The 15,059-nt window shown below is 32.7% G+C and overlaps 1 protein-coding gene and 2 long non-coding RNA genes across 3 annotated transcripts; 1 reads left to right on the forward strand and 2 right to left on the reverse strand.

The window, feature by feature from the left end:
* Nucleotides 1-1,130: 1,130 nt before the first annotated feature.
* LOC108809019 (uncharacterized) lies at nucleotides 1,131-2,695 on the reverse strand. The gene is made up of 4 exons (XR_001942767.2): nucleotides 2,304-2,695; nucleotides 2,069-2,143; nucleotides 1,615-1,942; nucleotides 1,131-1,537 (listed from the first exon to the last, which is right to left on the reverse strand). It is a non-coding gene; the product is annotated as an uncharacterized LOC108809019 (long non-coding RNA).
* A 411-nt stretch (nucleotides 2,696-3,106) lies between these two features.
* Nucleotides 3,107-10,249, forward strand: LOC108809744 (bifunctional enolase 2/transcriptional activator; the record flags this gene model as incomplete). The annotated part of the gene is given in 7 exon segments (XM_056986880.1): nucleotides 3,107-3,145; nucleotides 3,234-3,320; nucleotides 3,420-3,500; nucleotides 9,548-9,604; nucleotides 9,606-9,645; nucleotides 9,727-9,812; nucleotides 9,944-10,249. Coding segments are annotated over 7 exon segments (630 nt in total), but the record flags the coding sequence as incomplete, so codon positions are not given.
* Nucleotides 7,902-9,526, reverse strand: LOC130496395 (uncharacterized). The gene is made up of 5 exons (XR_008935539.1): nucleotides 9,416-9,526; nucleotides 9,235-9,338; nucleotides 9,042-9,132; nucleotides 8,405-8,510; nucleotides 7,902-8,321 (listed from the first exon to the last, which is right to left on the reverse strand). It is a non-coding gene; the product is annotated as an uncharacterized LOC130496395 (long non-coding RNA).
* Nucleotides 10,250-15,059: the final 4,810 nt, after the last annotated feature.

Raw genomic sequence — 15,059 nt, forward strand, 5'->3', positions numbered from 1 at the left:
TGTTTTTAGAGTGTCCACGTCACTCTGTAAAATCAGCCAATGAAAGTACTCTATTTTTGTACTAGGGGAAACCCGCCCTACGGGCGGGATGAGATCTATTTGCGTTTATCAAAGATATTATTTTTGTGTAATTTTTTCTTTTATGTTCATTTGATTGTGAATATGATTATGTTAATAGATTAGTTTTGTTTACTCCAAATTTGAATTACACAACTAAAATGATATGAGAGGAAACTCAATATTTTTCGTTGATTTGATTTAGAGTTGAAAGATTTTACAGTGTTTTAATACTCACAACACTTCTCTAAATTAAAATCGGGTACATTATGAGTTAAATCAAACGAAATCTAGCAAAAGAGAACACAATAAGGAGCCCTTGTTAAATCATGGATCGTGAAAGATTTCTATGGCTTTTATGGAGCAAAAAGCTGAGTTTATATTGTTATTTTATTTTATGGATCGTCCTTATATTGTTCAGTTATCAAAATACTTTTTTATTCTATTTTCAAGTAACAAAATTACTAACTGATTATTATCATTCTACTTTTATATTGTAAAAATAAAATCCCATAGAATTTTATATTTTTATTTTATTTTCAAATAAGAAATCACTAAATGACTATTTTCATTTGTTTTATATTGTAATGTATTTCTATTTTAAAATATTGATTATTATCTTTATTTAATTTATTATTGAACAAATAATAATATTACATTATTGAAAAGTTAAATTTAATACAATATTAAAATGCTAAGTACCAAAGATGCTTGACTAAATTGCATAACATCATGAATAATTATGATTTCTTAATTAAACAATATTTTTATTTAGAGAATAGTTACTTTAGTTCATCTGTTATTGTTTTCACCGAATTTTTGTATATTAAGGTACTTGCTCAAACTTTACAACTAATTATTTTATTCTCACAATCACAATCGGATTATTTTAGTTTATTTTAATTTGAAATCTTTTCCTTATATTTATCTTTCAGTTTAAGAGAGAGATTTCTCTCGCTTAATTTTTTTTTTTTAAATTACATCTGTTTATTGTAATAGTGGTTTTATTGTTGCTAGATATTTTTTGACTGTTTCCAACACAATACCAGAACAATCCGAAACCAAAATTCGGGTTAATAAAGAAGTTTCAGAACCACTACATATATAATAAAATTATCAGGAGTACCAATTATCCTTAAACTAATGAAAACCAAAACTGAATAATTAAAACGTTGCAAGACAACAAATTACTGAGTGAAGCGCAAAAACTTCAACCGGAAATGGAATTGGAAAATTTTTAGCCAGCTTCATTGTCTTAAGATTTCGACCCTTGTCACCATCTGTTGTTTCTTCCTTTGTGTTGACTGGTGGATCAGTTTGCGGAGGAATTGGTTGGGGCACTTGTGAACAGCCTTCGATTATTGTAGCAGCATCACACCTGTTGGTCTTAGTTGGACCAAAGTTGTTCACGATTGGGTTTGAGTCCATAGAGACTTACAGCCCCTGCTGTCATATCATCATCTGTATGGTACTTACCACTCTACCAACAAAGCTTTTCTGAGTATTGTTCCATTCATAATGATATGTACAAAAAAGTAGAATATGTATGAACATTACCTGGAGTGCAAAATTAGCAAGTGGTGGGTGCTGGTACTATTCAACTCAGAGAGAACGACATATTCAAATTTATTAAATCCATTGTTAGGAAATGGAAAAAAAAAACTAAAATCAAACACACTAAACCATAAATTAGATATATTATATCACCTCATTCACATAGAGAACAACGTTGGCAAGCCCATTAAATTAGTGGGAATGACTTCAGAAGAGGCTTCTTCTTGATCTTAGCTCGGTTTCAAAGTCATAAGTACATCTTTTTGAGATAAATAGCTTTCTCAGAATTGTTAATAATATGCAAAACAGGTCCCACCTTTTCAAGCGTAACCTTAAGAATCCAAAAAAAGGACTCAGCACGCATTTACAAAAACATGAATCCAATGATCCAAACAGAAAAGAGAACACACTGAAATTTTCAGATTATCAAGTGTCTTATGGTGATAGTAAGCGTCACCTCAAAAGAAATCGAATCGATCCACTGTTTATGACTGAGAGCCCCGACAATCCTAGTAAACGCAGGGAAGAAACTCTGGAAAAATACATCAAAAGAGATTAGAGATGCATATCAAACAAAATCCATCCATTAAATATAGCAGATCGATAGAAGAAGCAAAATTAAACCATCGAGAGGGAAAGAGAGTGCTTCTATTGATGATTGATGGGTTGATATTCAAGGGACGAAGGCCTACCCTTTTATAGGTAAAGAAACACTGCTTTGGAGCGGATGTGTATCATTGAATGAGACGCCGTGCTTGATTTGCGTTGATGGAGTTAAGATGTCTCTTAAAGGTGATGAATCAAGACACTTCGTAACGTTTCAGAGGAAAGAACCAAAGACGAATCGACGCAGTATAAGCTTGATACAGAGATTCTTCACAGTGATTTGTCTTGTGATCAAAATCAGATATCCAAGGAACCGTTACAGAATCTGGATCGATCGAAAGAGACGAAGAACACGAACGCTCGCATCAGAACAGATAAGGGTTTCCAACGACATATGTGGTGGATGGGCCGCAAGACGCTCGAGAAATAAGGCCACCGTCAAGCCCGCAATTATGAGAAGAGCACATTAATGAAATGGTGCGGATCTAACGTGTCAACACAGCAGAACTCCTATTTATGACGTGGCATCCGAGCTGGCACCTCCAAGAGGGATGAAAAGCTTCTTTTATATATAAAGATTTGAGATAGATTGGGTTTTGTATTTGAGATGGATTGGGCTATATTTCACCCAATTTCGTTGGCCCATATGGGATTTTAATCAAGTCACAAATCTATAATTTTATCTGTCGATAGACTCCCCTCCGACTCCGAGGCTTGCACTTCATCTTCTCCGATCTCTTTTCTTTTGTTTTTTCAGTTATTCTCTCAATCAATTATGTTTACGATTCATCTGCCCTTGATTCTTATATTATATAAAGCTCTTACTCTATACCTAAATCCATCCTAGAAAAAGCCCTACTCTGCAAAAAAAACAGAACCATGGCAATAAAATCCGCCGGAAAATCTCCTCTGCTCATTGTTAAAAAAAGTAAGTCTCTCTGTGATTAGGGCTTCAAATTGTTTCTTAAGCTGTTGTTTTCTGACGTTCATGTGTCTTTTTTGGTTGTTTCTTGCAGGACCCAACTCAGCAGACTGCTATTGACAACTTCATGGTCCATGAACTTGATGGAACCCAGAACGAGTGTGGTTGGTGCAAGCAAAAGGTGATTCAAGGAATATTCATGTTTATGTATTCATGCAATAATGAAAGACAGAGTATGACCATCTTGGTTCTTCTTCTTTTTTTTTTTCTTTTTGTACAGCTTGGAGCAAATGCCATTCTTGCTGTTTCTCTTGATGTTTGCAAAGCTGGGGCCGTTGTCAGTGGCATTCCTCTCTACAAGGTAGACTAATAATAAGACTATTGTTGCAACTTGGGGTTTTCTGCTACCGGTTCCTGCTTTCAACGTCATCAATGGTGGATCTGATCACATGCAAGAAACAAACTTGCTATGAAGACATGTTCATTTTGATTCTTTTCCACATGTCTAGCTTCTTCATGTTTTCAATATTTCTGATTGGCTATTGGTGGTTGCAGGAGTTTATGATTCTCCCTATTAGAGCTTCATCTTTCAAAGAAGCCATGAAAATGGGTGTTAAAGTTTACCACCACTTGAAGGTAAACCTCAAATCATTGTTGTTTTTGAGATGCCCTCATAAATGATAGGCACAATTTGTGTTCTATTACAGCTCCTGTAACTTCAGTTAATTCCTGTGGACTAACTAACTTTTGTTCTGTATGTTTTCCAGTCTGTGATCAAGAAGAAGTATGGTCAGGATGCCACCAACGTTGGTGATGAAGGTGGCTTTGCACCAAACATTCAGGAGAACAAGGAAGGTCTTGAATTGCTCAAGACTGCCATTGAGAAGGCTGGCTACACTGCCAAGGTCGTCATTGGTATGGATGTTGCCGCTTCTGAGTTCTACTCATCAGACAAGACCTACGACTTGAAATTCAAAGAAAATGTGGAAATTTTACTCCCTTATTGATCGCTTCCTCATGATAAAACGTAAGATTTTTCCTAACTTATAGATCCTGCTCTGTTTGTTTCTCTATAGATTTATTGTAAGTATCGTAAGTGTGGTTATTCAATTGCTAACATTGTAAAATAAAATATATATATATATATATTAAAAATATAAATATATATTAAAAGTTCCTTTTTTACAAAGATGATCAATTAGTATTTAATAATTTTTAAAAGTTTTTGTTTGGATTTCCTTCTCATATAAATGTCAAGCTAAGAATAACATTACTAAATACAAAAAATGTTAGTTAGTGCCGTTTAGAGGTTTATCGGACAATTCAATGTTTATAAAAATTATTTATTTAAAATCCAACAAATATTCCAAATTAATATTTGTATATATATATATATATATCATTTGTATTTAACATCTAAACAAATGATAAATAATTGTCTCATAAACCTAAACATCTAAACAAATGATAAATCCAACAAATATTTCCAAATTAATATGTGCATTGCTTACCTACATTCTAGGTGATAATATCTGTCGGACTTGCCCAAACAAAATAAATTAAAAATAACCAGTTAATCATAAAAGCTAAAGTTGGTGCAGTTTGAAAAATGTGCATGATACAAGGAATTAATTTCCACAACCCAGAAGCGACAACAAAATTCATAAGTTGGTTTAGTTTAAAACATATACATGCGAAACACAATTTTTACATTTCTAACCTATCTTCCATCTGACATAAACTATGGGTACAACACAATAAAAAATTATCAGAGTTTAATACATGAGTTCGAGCAAAAATACACCAATACAAGAATTATACCATTTATTATGTTATATTCTATTTACGTACTACTACCATAATCAATATCATCGTGGATATCAGAACCACCATAACTCTAATAACACTTTTCATTTTATTTTTCATTTTAATGGTAGATGTTCTATTTGATTATCACCGTCAACCAATTAGTTGACTTAGAAAAGGAGAGTACCAAAAAGGAAGAAGAAAATGTTAGCAAATCAAATAGTGTCAACATCAAAATGCTATATTCTTAATTTAGTTCTCAAACTTAGCTATTATTTTATCAAAAAAAAAACACCAATACAACTCAAAATATGATCTTAAAGAAAACCTAACTATAATCAACATTTTGCCGTCTTCCAAACAGGTTATTTTCACAAAATTAGAAAACACAATCTTATTAGGTGGACGTTCGGTTATCCATTCGGGTTCGATTTAGATCTATTTTGGTTTTGAGTTTTGGGGGTCAAATATTTCAACCCTATTTATTTCTAAATTTCGCTCCGGTTTCAGTTCAGATCTTTGTAGGTTCGATTCTGCTTCGGATAAACCCATTTAAATTATTTTTAAAATTCATTATATACTTTAGATTTTTCAAAATCTATAAACAAAATAATATGTTACATATTAATTTGAATAACATACATCAAATACTTCAAATTAACATATAATTGGTTTGGTTTGAATATTTGGATAGAGAATCGATAGATATTTTAAGTATTTTGTGTGTTTTGAGTATACTTTAGCTATTTTAGATATTTACTATTGACTATTTGTATATATTTTAAGTATATTAGACAACTTTAAAGTATCGTATATATTTTGGATGTTTTTAATATAAATTAAATATAAAAATAATTAATATATTTAGGTATATAAGTCTATTTCGGATACATTCGGATACCAGAAATATTTTGTTTCGGATCAGCTTCAGTTTTGATTCTATGGATATTACAATTTTGAACCCGTTCAGTTTCAATTTTTATTTCAGTTTCAATTCGGATTCAATAGTGATTTTTCGAATCAGATTCAGTTCGGCTCTTCAAATTCAATTTTTTTTCAACCCTACTTATTACAATTTAGAAAGGCCCGAAATAAGGCTACATAACACATTTAACCAGAATTAGTGCATGTCATCTCCTTCGGTTAAATTAAAAAAATTGCAAAATTATCGAATTTAAAAACGAATTTTCCGCGCGTAGCGCGGAAGACGACCTAGTATGATTAGTGAGGAACAAAATTTGTCCTAACCATCTCTATTCGATTTTGGAGATTTGTATTTGTAAAAGTTTCTATATGTTTGAGAAAAACTAGAATAAATTCATTTCTACACTATTGAAACTATCTCTAAATGTAAAAGACTCGGTTTATTAACTAAATACTTGATTCGCCATTTCAAAACGTATATGATTAGTGAGGAACAAAATTTGTCCCTAACCATCTCTATTCGATTTTAGCTACAGACCTCTCAACAACATATATGGCTGGCGTTGATTGTCATATTTAGGTGGTTTTATATTAAATCAAAACCATCAAAAATGTCTCAAAATAAATTAGGCGTCAATATTTTAGAACAAAAATAGAATAAAATTATTTAGATTTCCCTACAACAAATCTACCATTAATTATACATATATATATATGTTCACGAACATCAATTCCTTAAAACAACAAAAAGTAGATTAAAATGTCGTCAGTGAAATTTGCTTTATTTTGTATTGTCCTGGTTTCTTTCGTTAGTGTCCATGAATGTAGGTTATCCATAGTTTAGGTTTCATTCAACCTTTTATCATCATTATAAACACAATCATTTTGTGTATAGTGTTTTAATTAATTTGTTTCTATCGTCTTTTATATAGGTTTTCTCAAAGGTCTTTTTACAAAAAAAGTAACGTTCTGCGAAAAAGGAAAATATGGATGGTGCTGCTTTAGAGGAGAGAACAACAGAATCTGCCAAGAAGACAAAAGACTATGTGAGGAAACGTGCAGAGATAAACCTTAATCAAATTATTATTTAAAAGTTCAATAAAACTTAATTTATATATTTATTTACTAAAATGTTAAACAAATAAAATCTATATCTGTAAGTTTTGTTAATATGTACTGTTTTGTTTACTTATCATATAAACCAAACAAATGAAGATTCCTTGAAATATATTATATTTAATCTATACAAGAATTAGTATTAGGAAAAACAATTTTAACACTGAAACAAAACCGCTACAAGGACAAAACATATTCACATGAAATTATCTTTATGTCATAATTTTGCCATGCACATGAAAACACGAGGAATGTATGAAATTTATGGATCGTCATGAACGGCAAACCGACATGTCTGAAACTGAAAATGCTGGAGATAGATTATATATTTCTTATGTGACGTTTCTATATTGAAAAAGAAGTATTATGGAATTGATATGATTTTTAAAATGCCACCAAAACGTGTTATCTCAATAATTTGAAAAATCAATGTAGTGATTGTTATTACTATAAATAATGAGGAAATTTTTGGAGTTGGTCAAACTAACAAATGTCTACACTTCTCGATCACTACCTAGTTTTTACACTTTCCAGTTTTAAATATATTCTTATTTTGATTAACTTTGCTTTACTATCTTTTTTTTTGCATTCAATATAACAATCTACTTTTAATAATAAATGTAACTTCAAATAATCATCACTTCCAAAACTATGATTTCAATATAAACAGTAATTATTCTTATAACATATACAAAAAAAATATTCACAACCCAATTTTTTGAAACACAAAATATTTTGAATCACGAATAATGTACCGAATATGAGATTAATTTTTTGTAAAAAAAAACTACATGAAAGCCATTTGAAATCCCCACAGCATATCAATACCACAGCTCTTTAATATAGAATCAATTATTGTAAATAAGCCAAATACATCTTATCACATATAATTCATTCTCACCTAAAACATTCAAAATACAAAAATCATTATCATACACATCACTTTCAAATACAAACGTAAAACAAAAATCACAAAGTCATGCATAAAAAATAACCTAGACTATAAATAAATTTATCCCACCCGTAGGACGGGCCGACCCTAGTGATAAATAAAATGCCCTCATAGGTATAACTGCTTCAAGAACTATGTCCTATAATATGTAAGAAGCTATGAAATGGCCTCAAAAACTATGTCCTATAATATAACTTCTTCCATCTGATCTAAACCTACATACTCTTACAAGAACATATGGTTTCGCAGTCTAACAGTAGCTTCTGTTTGTCAATGTCCTCAAGTCTTGGTTCTGGACTCTTACATGGCTTCTAAGGTAAGGATATATTGTCAGAGAATTACATCCTTAACGCACTACTGACTCTTTTACATAGGAACGGCCAGCTGAGCTACAAAAAAACCAACCGTAAGATTAAGCATTGGTGGAACTCAAAAAGTTGAAAAGAGTGGGGTTGTTGGTTACTCACGAATATTCGAGGTGGATGTTCATGAATCTCCGGTTCTCTTGTGAGAAGTGACAACATATCTGAGTCGAAGGAAGGAACCTCCCGGGTTTTTGTGTCATTTCCTTTGCTTTTCAAAATAAAAGGGTCTTTAATGTAAATGAAAAAAAAGAAGCAAATCTCTATGACTGCAAATAAATTACGATTTATCACGAAAAAGAGAAGAGAAAAAATTGACCCTGCAGTAGTTAATAGATGAAAGGTCTTAGGAGGCTAAGGTAAGAATAACGAAGTGGAAAAAAAAACAGAAACTGCTGTTTCAGATGCTTATATTGTTTTCGTTACACAGCGAACAGAGAAGCTCGAAAGAGCCGGTGGGTGTTGAAAATGCGGACAAAATAATACCACTAAAAGATAAAAACGGACAAAAGAGAAGCTTGGGGCTTTGGTTACTCATCGCCTTGGCCATCTTCCTTCACCAGTTTGATCATGTCATCGATTCTCAGAATCGTTATGGCTGCCTCTGTTGCTAACTGGCACCCCAAAAAAAAACTCCTTTAAGATTCAAAACATCATCTCTGGATGTTGTAAATATATATATATATATATATATATATATATATGTGATGTGAGAGAGAAACCAAGTTTTTAAATGCTTCACCTGGATAATTTTAACTTTGCTCATCGCTGGTTCGATCACTCCAGCTTCCAAATTGTTACGGATGGTTCCGTTTACAAGGTCAAGTCCCATGCTGCATTTACGTTTTTTCCCCAACATTAAAAGCCAATGCGATAAAAAATAACACTCAAAGGGGTAAAGACACAAAACAACAATTACTGTTTATTATTATTACCTTGAATAGTGCTTCTTATCAGCCTTGGTTTGTGCGGTGTGGTGGTAAGCTCTTAGTTTAGCTACCAACTCAGTTGCATCCTTAGCAGCGTTTACTGCGAGCACCTGTTTAAAAAGGACAAGATAAACAAATAAGACAGGTTTTAATATATTTGATGAAAATTGATTGTAGGTCGCAGAACCTTTGGTATGATCAACAGCGCATCTGCAAATTCAGCAATTGCCAATTGTTCGCGAGATCCCAAGGTCGTAGCAAGGTGCTCCAGATACACAGACAACGCTGATTCAACTGCTTTACGTGGTATTGGGTGCAGCATATTGCCAATCTTGCTGGTAACCCTAAGATCGTGCTACCGGTTCCTGCTTTCAACAGTCATCAATGGTGGATCACATGCAAGAAACAAACTTGCTATGAAGACATGTTTCATTTTGATTCTTTTCCACATGTCTAGCTTCTTCATGTTTTCAATATTTCTGATTGGCTATTGGTGGTTGCAGGAGTTTATGATTCTCCCTATTAGAGCTTCATCTTTCAAAGAAGCCATGAAAATGGGTGTTAAAGTTTACCACCACTTGAAGGTAAACCTCAAATCATTGTTGTTTTTGAGATGCCCTCATAAATGATAGGCACAATTTGTGTTCTATTACAGCTCCTGTAACTTCAGTTAATTCCTGTGGACTAACTAACTTTTGTTCTGTATGTTTTCCAGTCTGTGATCAAGAAGAAGTATGGTCAGGATGCCACCAACGTTGGTGATGAAGGTGGCTTTGCACCAAACATTCAGGAGAACAAGGAAGGTCTTGAATTGCTCAAGACTGCCATTGAGAAGGCTGGCTACACTGCCAAGGTCGTCATTGGTATGGATGTTGCCGCTTCTGAGTTCTACTCATCAGACAAGACCTACGACTTGAAATTCAAAGAAAATGTGGAAATTTTACTCCCTTATTGATCGCTTCCTCATGATAAAACGTAAGATTTTTCCTAACTTATAGATCCTGCTCTGTTTGTTTCTCTATAGATTTATTGTAAGTATCGTAAGTGTGGTTATTCAATTGCTAACATTGTAAAATAAAATATATATATATATATATTAAAAATATAAATATATATTAAAAGTTCCTTTTTTACAAAGATGATCAATTAGTATTTAATAATTTTTAAAGTTTTTGTTTGGATTTCCTTCTCATATAAATGTCAAGCTAAGAATAACATTACTAAATACAAAAATGTTAGTTAGTGCCGTTTAGAGGTTTATCGGACAATTCAATGTTTATAAAATATTATTTATTTAAAATCCAACAAATATTCCAAATTAATATTTGTATATATATATATATATCATTTGTATTTAACATCTAAAACAAATGATAAATAATTGTCTCATAAACCTAAATTACATCTAAACAAATGATAAATCCAACAAATATTTCCAAATTAATATGTGCATTGCTTACCTACATTCTAGGTGATAATATCTCGTAGGGGTGGGCAAAATATTCGTAAATTTTGATTCGATCCGTTTATTCGTTTCGATTCGATCCGAAAAATCCGAATATCCGTAACTTTAACGAATCGAAGCAAATACTAAAATCCAATATTCGTCAAAGACGAAGCAAATCACAAATACTAATATTTTTAGAAACGAATATCCGATCCGATCCGTTATATACATATATAGTACATATTTATAAAATTATTATAAATATAATACTTTTATATCTTAATATAGTTTATAATGTTTTTTTATTCACTAAATTAATTATTTAGTTATTAAAAATTTTGAAAGTATGTAATTTTAAAAAAAATATAATGAAATATTATTATTTTATTTCAAATTTTCTTCTTTTCTTTTATTTTCATTTATTTTTTTTAATTTTTTATTATTTTTACGGATCGAATCGGATATCCGGCAAAAATTCGGATATTCGCGGATATCCGGTATTCCGGATATCTGAAGAGTTACGGATCGGATCGGATCAAAAAATCGAATATTCGTAAGGCACGGATCGGATCACGGATATCCTTAAAATTCCGGATATCCGGTCCGTGCCCACCCCTAATATCTCGGACTTGCCCAAACAAAATAAATTAAAAATAACCAGTTAATCATAAAAGCTAAAGTTGGTGCAGTTTGAAAAATGTGCATGATACAAGGAATTAATTTCCACAACCCAGAAGCGACAACAAAATTCATAAGTTGGTTTAGTTTAAAACATATACATGCGAAACACAATTTTTACATTTCTAACCTATCTTCCATCTGACATAAACTATGGGTACAACACAATAAAAAATTATCAGAGTTTAATACATGAGTTCGAGCAAAAATACACCAATACAAGAATTATATACCATTTATTATGTTATATTCTATTTACATACTACTACCCATAATCAATATCATCGTGGATATCAGAACCACCATAACTCTAATAACACTTTTCATTTTATTTTTCATTTTAATGGTAGATGTTCTATTTGATTATCACCGAGTCAACCAATTAGTTGACTTAGAAAAGGAGAGTACCAAAAAGGAAGAAGAAAATGTTAGCAAATCAAATAGTGTCAACATCAAAATGCTATATTCTTAATTTAGTTCTCAAACTTAGCTACTATATTGATAGGCGAAAAGCAATTTAGAGAGAGGTGAGAGAAGGTGATTCTTTTCTCTCTGTTCTCTCTCCCCCAACACTTTTTTTTCTCGGCCAGATCTCGTTATCTTCTTCCTTAGGTGGCCGGCGGAGGGTGCTTCCCGTCGGTCCGCCACCCCTACTCTCCCTTTATCCAATTTCCTCTTCATGTTCGTGTGACGGGCTCCTCTCTTCCTCCTTGCTTCTCTTGTTCTGGCTCTCCCCGGATTGTGGCCAGATCCAGTGGGGAATTGATGTTTGGGTGCGTTTCCGCGTCCTCTGGAGAGAGGGCGATGTCGAGATAGTTCGTTTACTTACAGAGGCGCCATCGATTGGTAGATCTAGGATTTGTCTGAAGGTGGCTCTGGTCAGTTCCACCCACGGGGATGTGTCGGAAGGAAGTGCGTCGCTGTCTCTTCTTCCCCGGCTTTCCCGTCTCCTCAGCTCTCCCTAATCACCTCCGTCGGCCGCAATTGTAGAGTTCCCCCCGTCTCACTCCTTGGGTCTGAGAACGAAACGGCGAGTCTGAGGAGCTCGTTGGGGACTCTCCCTTTAGCTCAAGTGACAATAACCATGGTTTCTAGGGCGATATGATCGACTCCCCTCTTGCTAGTGACGTCCTCTGCTAGGGTTTGAGGACAACCCCATGTGGAGTCGCGCAGGCTTCGGTGGAGTTCTCTATTACCTTGTGCGATGCTTTTCGGGAGAGTTAATGTCTCCTGCTGTACTCATGCCCCTGTTCAAAGCTCCGACAAGTTGGGCATTGTGCTCTTTCATGTTCTGCGGCATCTTGTGTGTCGCGTTGGGTTTTGGGAGCATGTTTGTACCGCCAACGCTTGACCGTAGCTCGAGCTTCAGTGTCTGCAGCGTTGCAAAGGCAGAGTCTTTGTCTCGCAGTCGAGATAGTTTGGTTGCTTGTTGAGGTCCTCCTCCAGCGGAGCTCCGGGGCGTATGCCAGGCGCTTCCGTCGATGCCTGCTTGAGCCACTTTGGTGAGTACTCGACTGAACTTCACTGGCTATTCTCTGCTTATGCAAGAAGGCTTCCCATTAGGGGATTAATAATTGTTGATTTACGAGCTGATCCTATTAACTTCAAGACTCCTTTGTGTGTAGCTTGGAGTTAATTTTCATGTAATCTAGTGGTTTTTTTACTTTTTTTTTGCGATCACTAGGATCAACTAGCTCCGGCAAAATGGTGGTGCAGCTAGCGTTGTAACCGAATCTTCATTGACGTTCAATGATATTTACCATTTAGCAAAAACTTAGCTATTATTTTATCAAAAAAAAAAACACCAATACAACTCAAAATATGATCTTAAAGAAAACCTAACTATAATCAACATTTTGCCGTCTTCCAAACAGGTTATTTTCACAAAATTAGAAAACACAATCTTATTAGGTGGACGTTCGGTTATCCATTCGGGTTCGATTTGGATCTATTTTGGTTTTGAGTTTTGGGGGTCAAATATTTCAACCCTATTTATTTCTAAATTTCGCTCCGGTTTCAGTTCAGATCTTTGTAGGTTCGATTCTGCTTCGGATAAACCCATTTAAATTATTTTTAAAATTCATTATATACTTTAGATTTTTCAAAATCTATAAACAAAATAATATGTTACATATTAATTTGAATAACATACATCAAATACTTCAAATTAACATATAATTGGTTTGGTTTGAATATTTGGATAGAGAATCGATAGATATTTTAAGTATTTTGTGTGTTTTGAGTATACTTTAGCTATTTTAGATATTTACTATTGACTATTTGTATATATTTTAAGTATATTAGACAACTTTAAAGTATCGTATATATTTTGGATGTTTTTAATATAAATTAAATATAAAAATAATTAATATATTTAGGTATATAAGTCTGTTTCGGATACATTCGGATACCAGAAATATTTTGTTTCGGATCAGCTTCAGTTTTGATTCTATGGATATTACAATTTTGAACCCGTTCAGTTTCAATTTTTATTTCAGTTTCAATTCGGATTCAATAGTGATTTTTCGAATCAGATTCAGTTCGGCTCTTCAAATTCAATTTTTTTTCAACCCTACTTATTACAATTTAGAAAGGCCCGAAATAAGGCTACATAACACATTTAACCAGAATTAGTGCATGTCATCTCCTTCGGTTAAATTAAAAAAATTGCAAAATTATCGAATTTAAAAACGAATTTTCCGCGCGTAGCGCGGAAGACGACCTAGTATGATTAGTGAGGAACAAAATTTGTCCCTAACCATCTCTATTCGATTTTGGAGATTTGTATTTGTAAAAGTTTCTATATGTTTGAGAAAAACTAGAATAAATTCATTTCTACACTATTGAAACTATCTCTAAATGTAAAAGACTCGGTTTATTAAATAAATACTTGATTAGCCATTTCAAAACGTATATGATTAGTGAGGAACAAAATTTGTCCCTAACCATCTCTATTCGATTTTAGCTACAGACCTCTCAACAACATATATGGCTGGCGTTGATTGTCATATTTAGGTGGTTTTATATTAAATCAAAACCATCAAAAATGTCTCAAAATAAATTAGGCGTCAATATTTTAGAACAAAAATAGAATAAAATTATTTAGATTTCCCTACAACAAATCTACCATTAATTATACATATATATATATATATATGTTCACGAACATCAATTCCTTAAAACAACAAAAAGTAGATTAAAATGTCGTCAGTGAAATTTGCTTTATTTTGTATTGTCCTGGTTTCTTTCGTTAGTGTCCATGAATGTAGGTTATCCATAGTTTAGGTTTCATTCAACCTTTTATCATCATTATAAACACAATCATTTTGTCTATAGTGTTTTAATTAATTTGTTTCTATTGTCTTTTATATAGGTTTTCTCAAAGGTCTTTTTACAAAAAAAGTAACGTTCTGCGAAAAAGGAAAATATGGATGGTGCTGCTTTAGAGGAGAGAACAACAGAATCTGCCAAGAAGACAAAAGACTATGTGAGGAAACGTGCAGAGATAAACCTTAATCAAATTATTATTTAAAAGTTCAATAAAACTTAATTTATATATTTATTTACTAAAATGTTAAACAAATAAAATCTATATCTGTAAGTTTTGTTAATATGTACTGTTTTGTTTACTTATCATATAAACCAAACAAATGAAGATTCCTTGAAATATATTATATTTAATCTATACAAGAATTAGTATTAGGAA

The sequence above is a fragment of the Raphanus sativus genome, chromosome 6 (assembly GCF_000801105.2).
Source record: "Raphanus sativus cultivar WK10039 chromosome 6, ASM80110v3, whole genome shotgun sequence".
Taxonomy (NCBI): domain Eukaryota; kingdom Viridiplantae; phylum Streptophyta; class Magnoliopsida; order Brassicales; family Brassicaceae; genus Raphanus; species Raphanus sativus.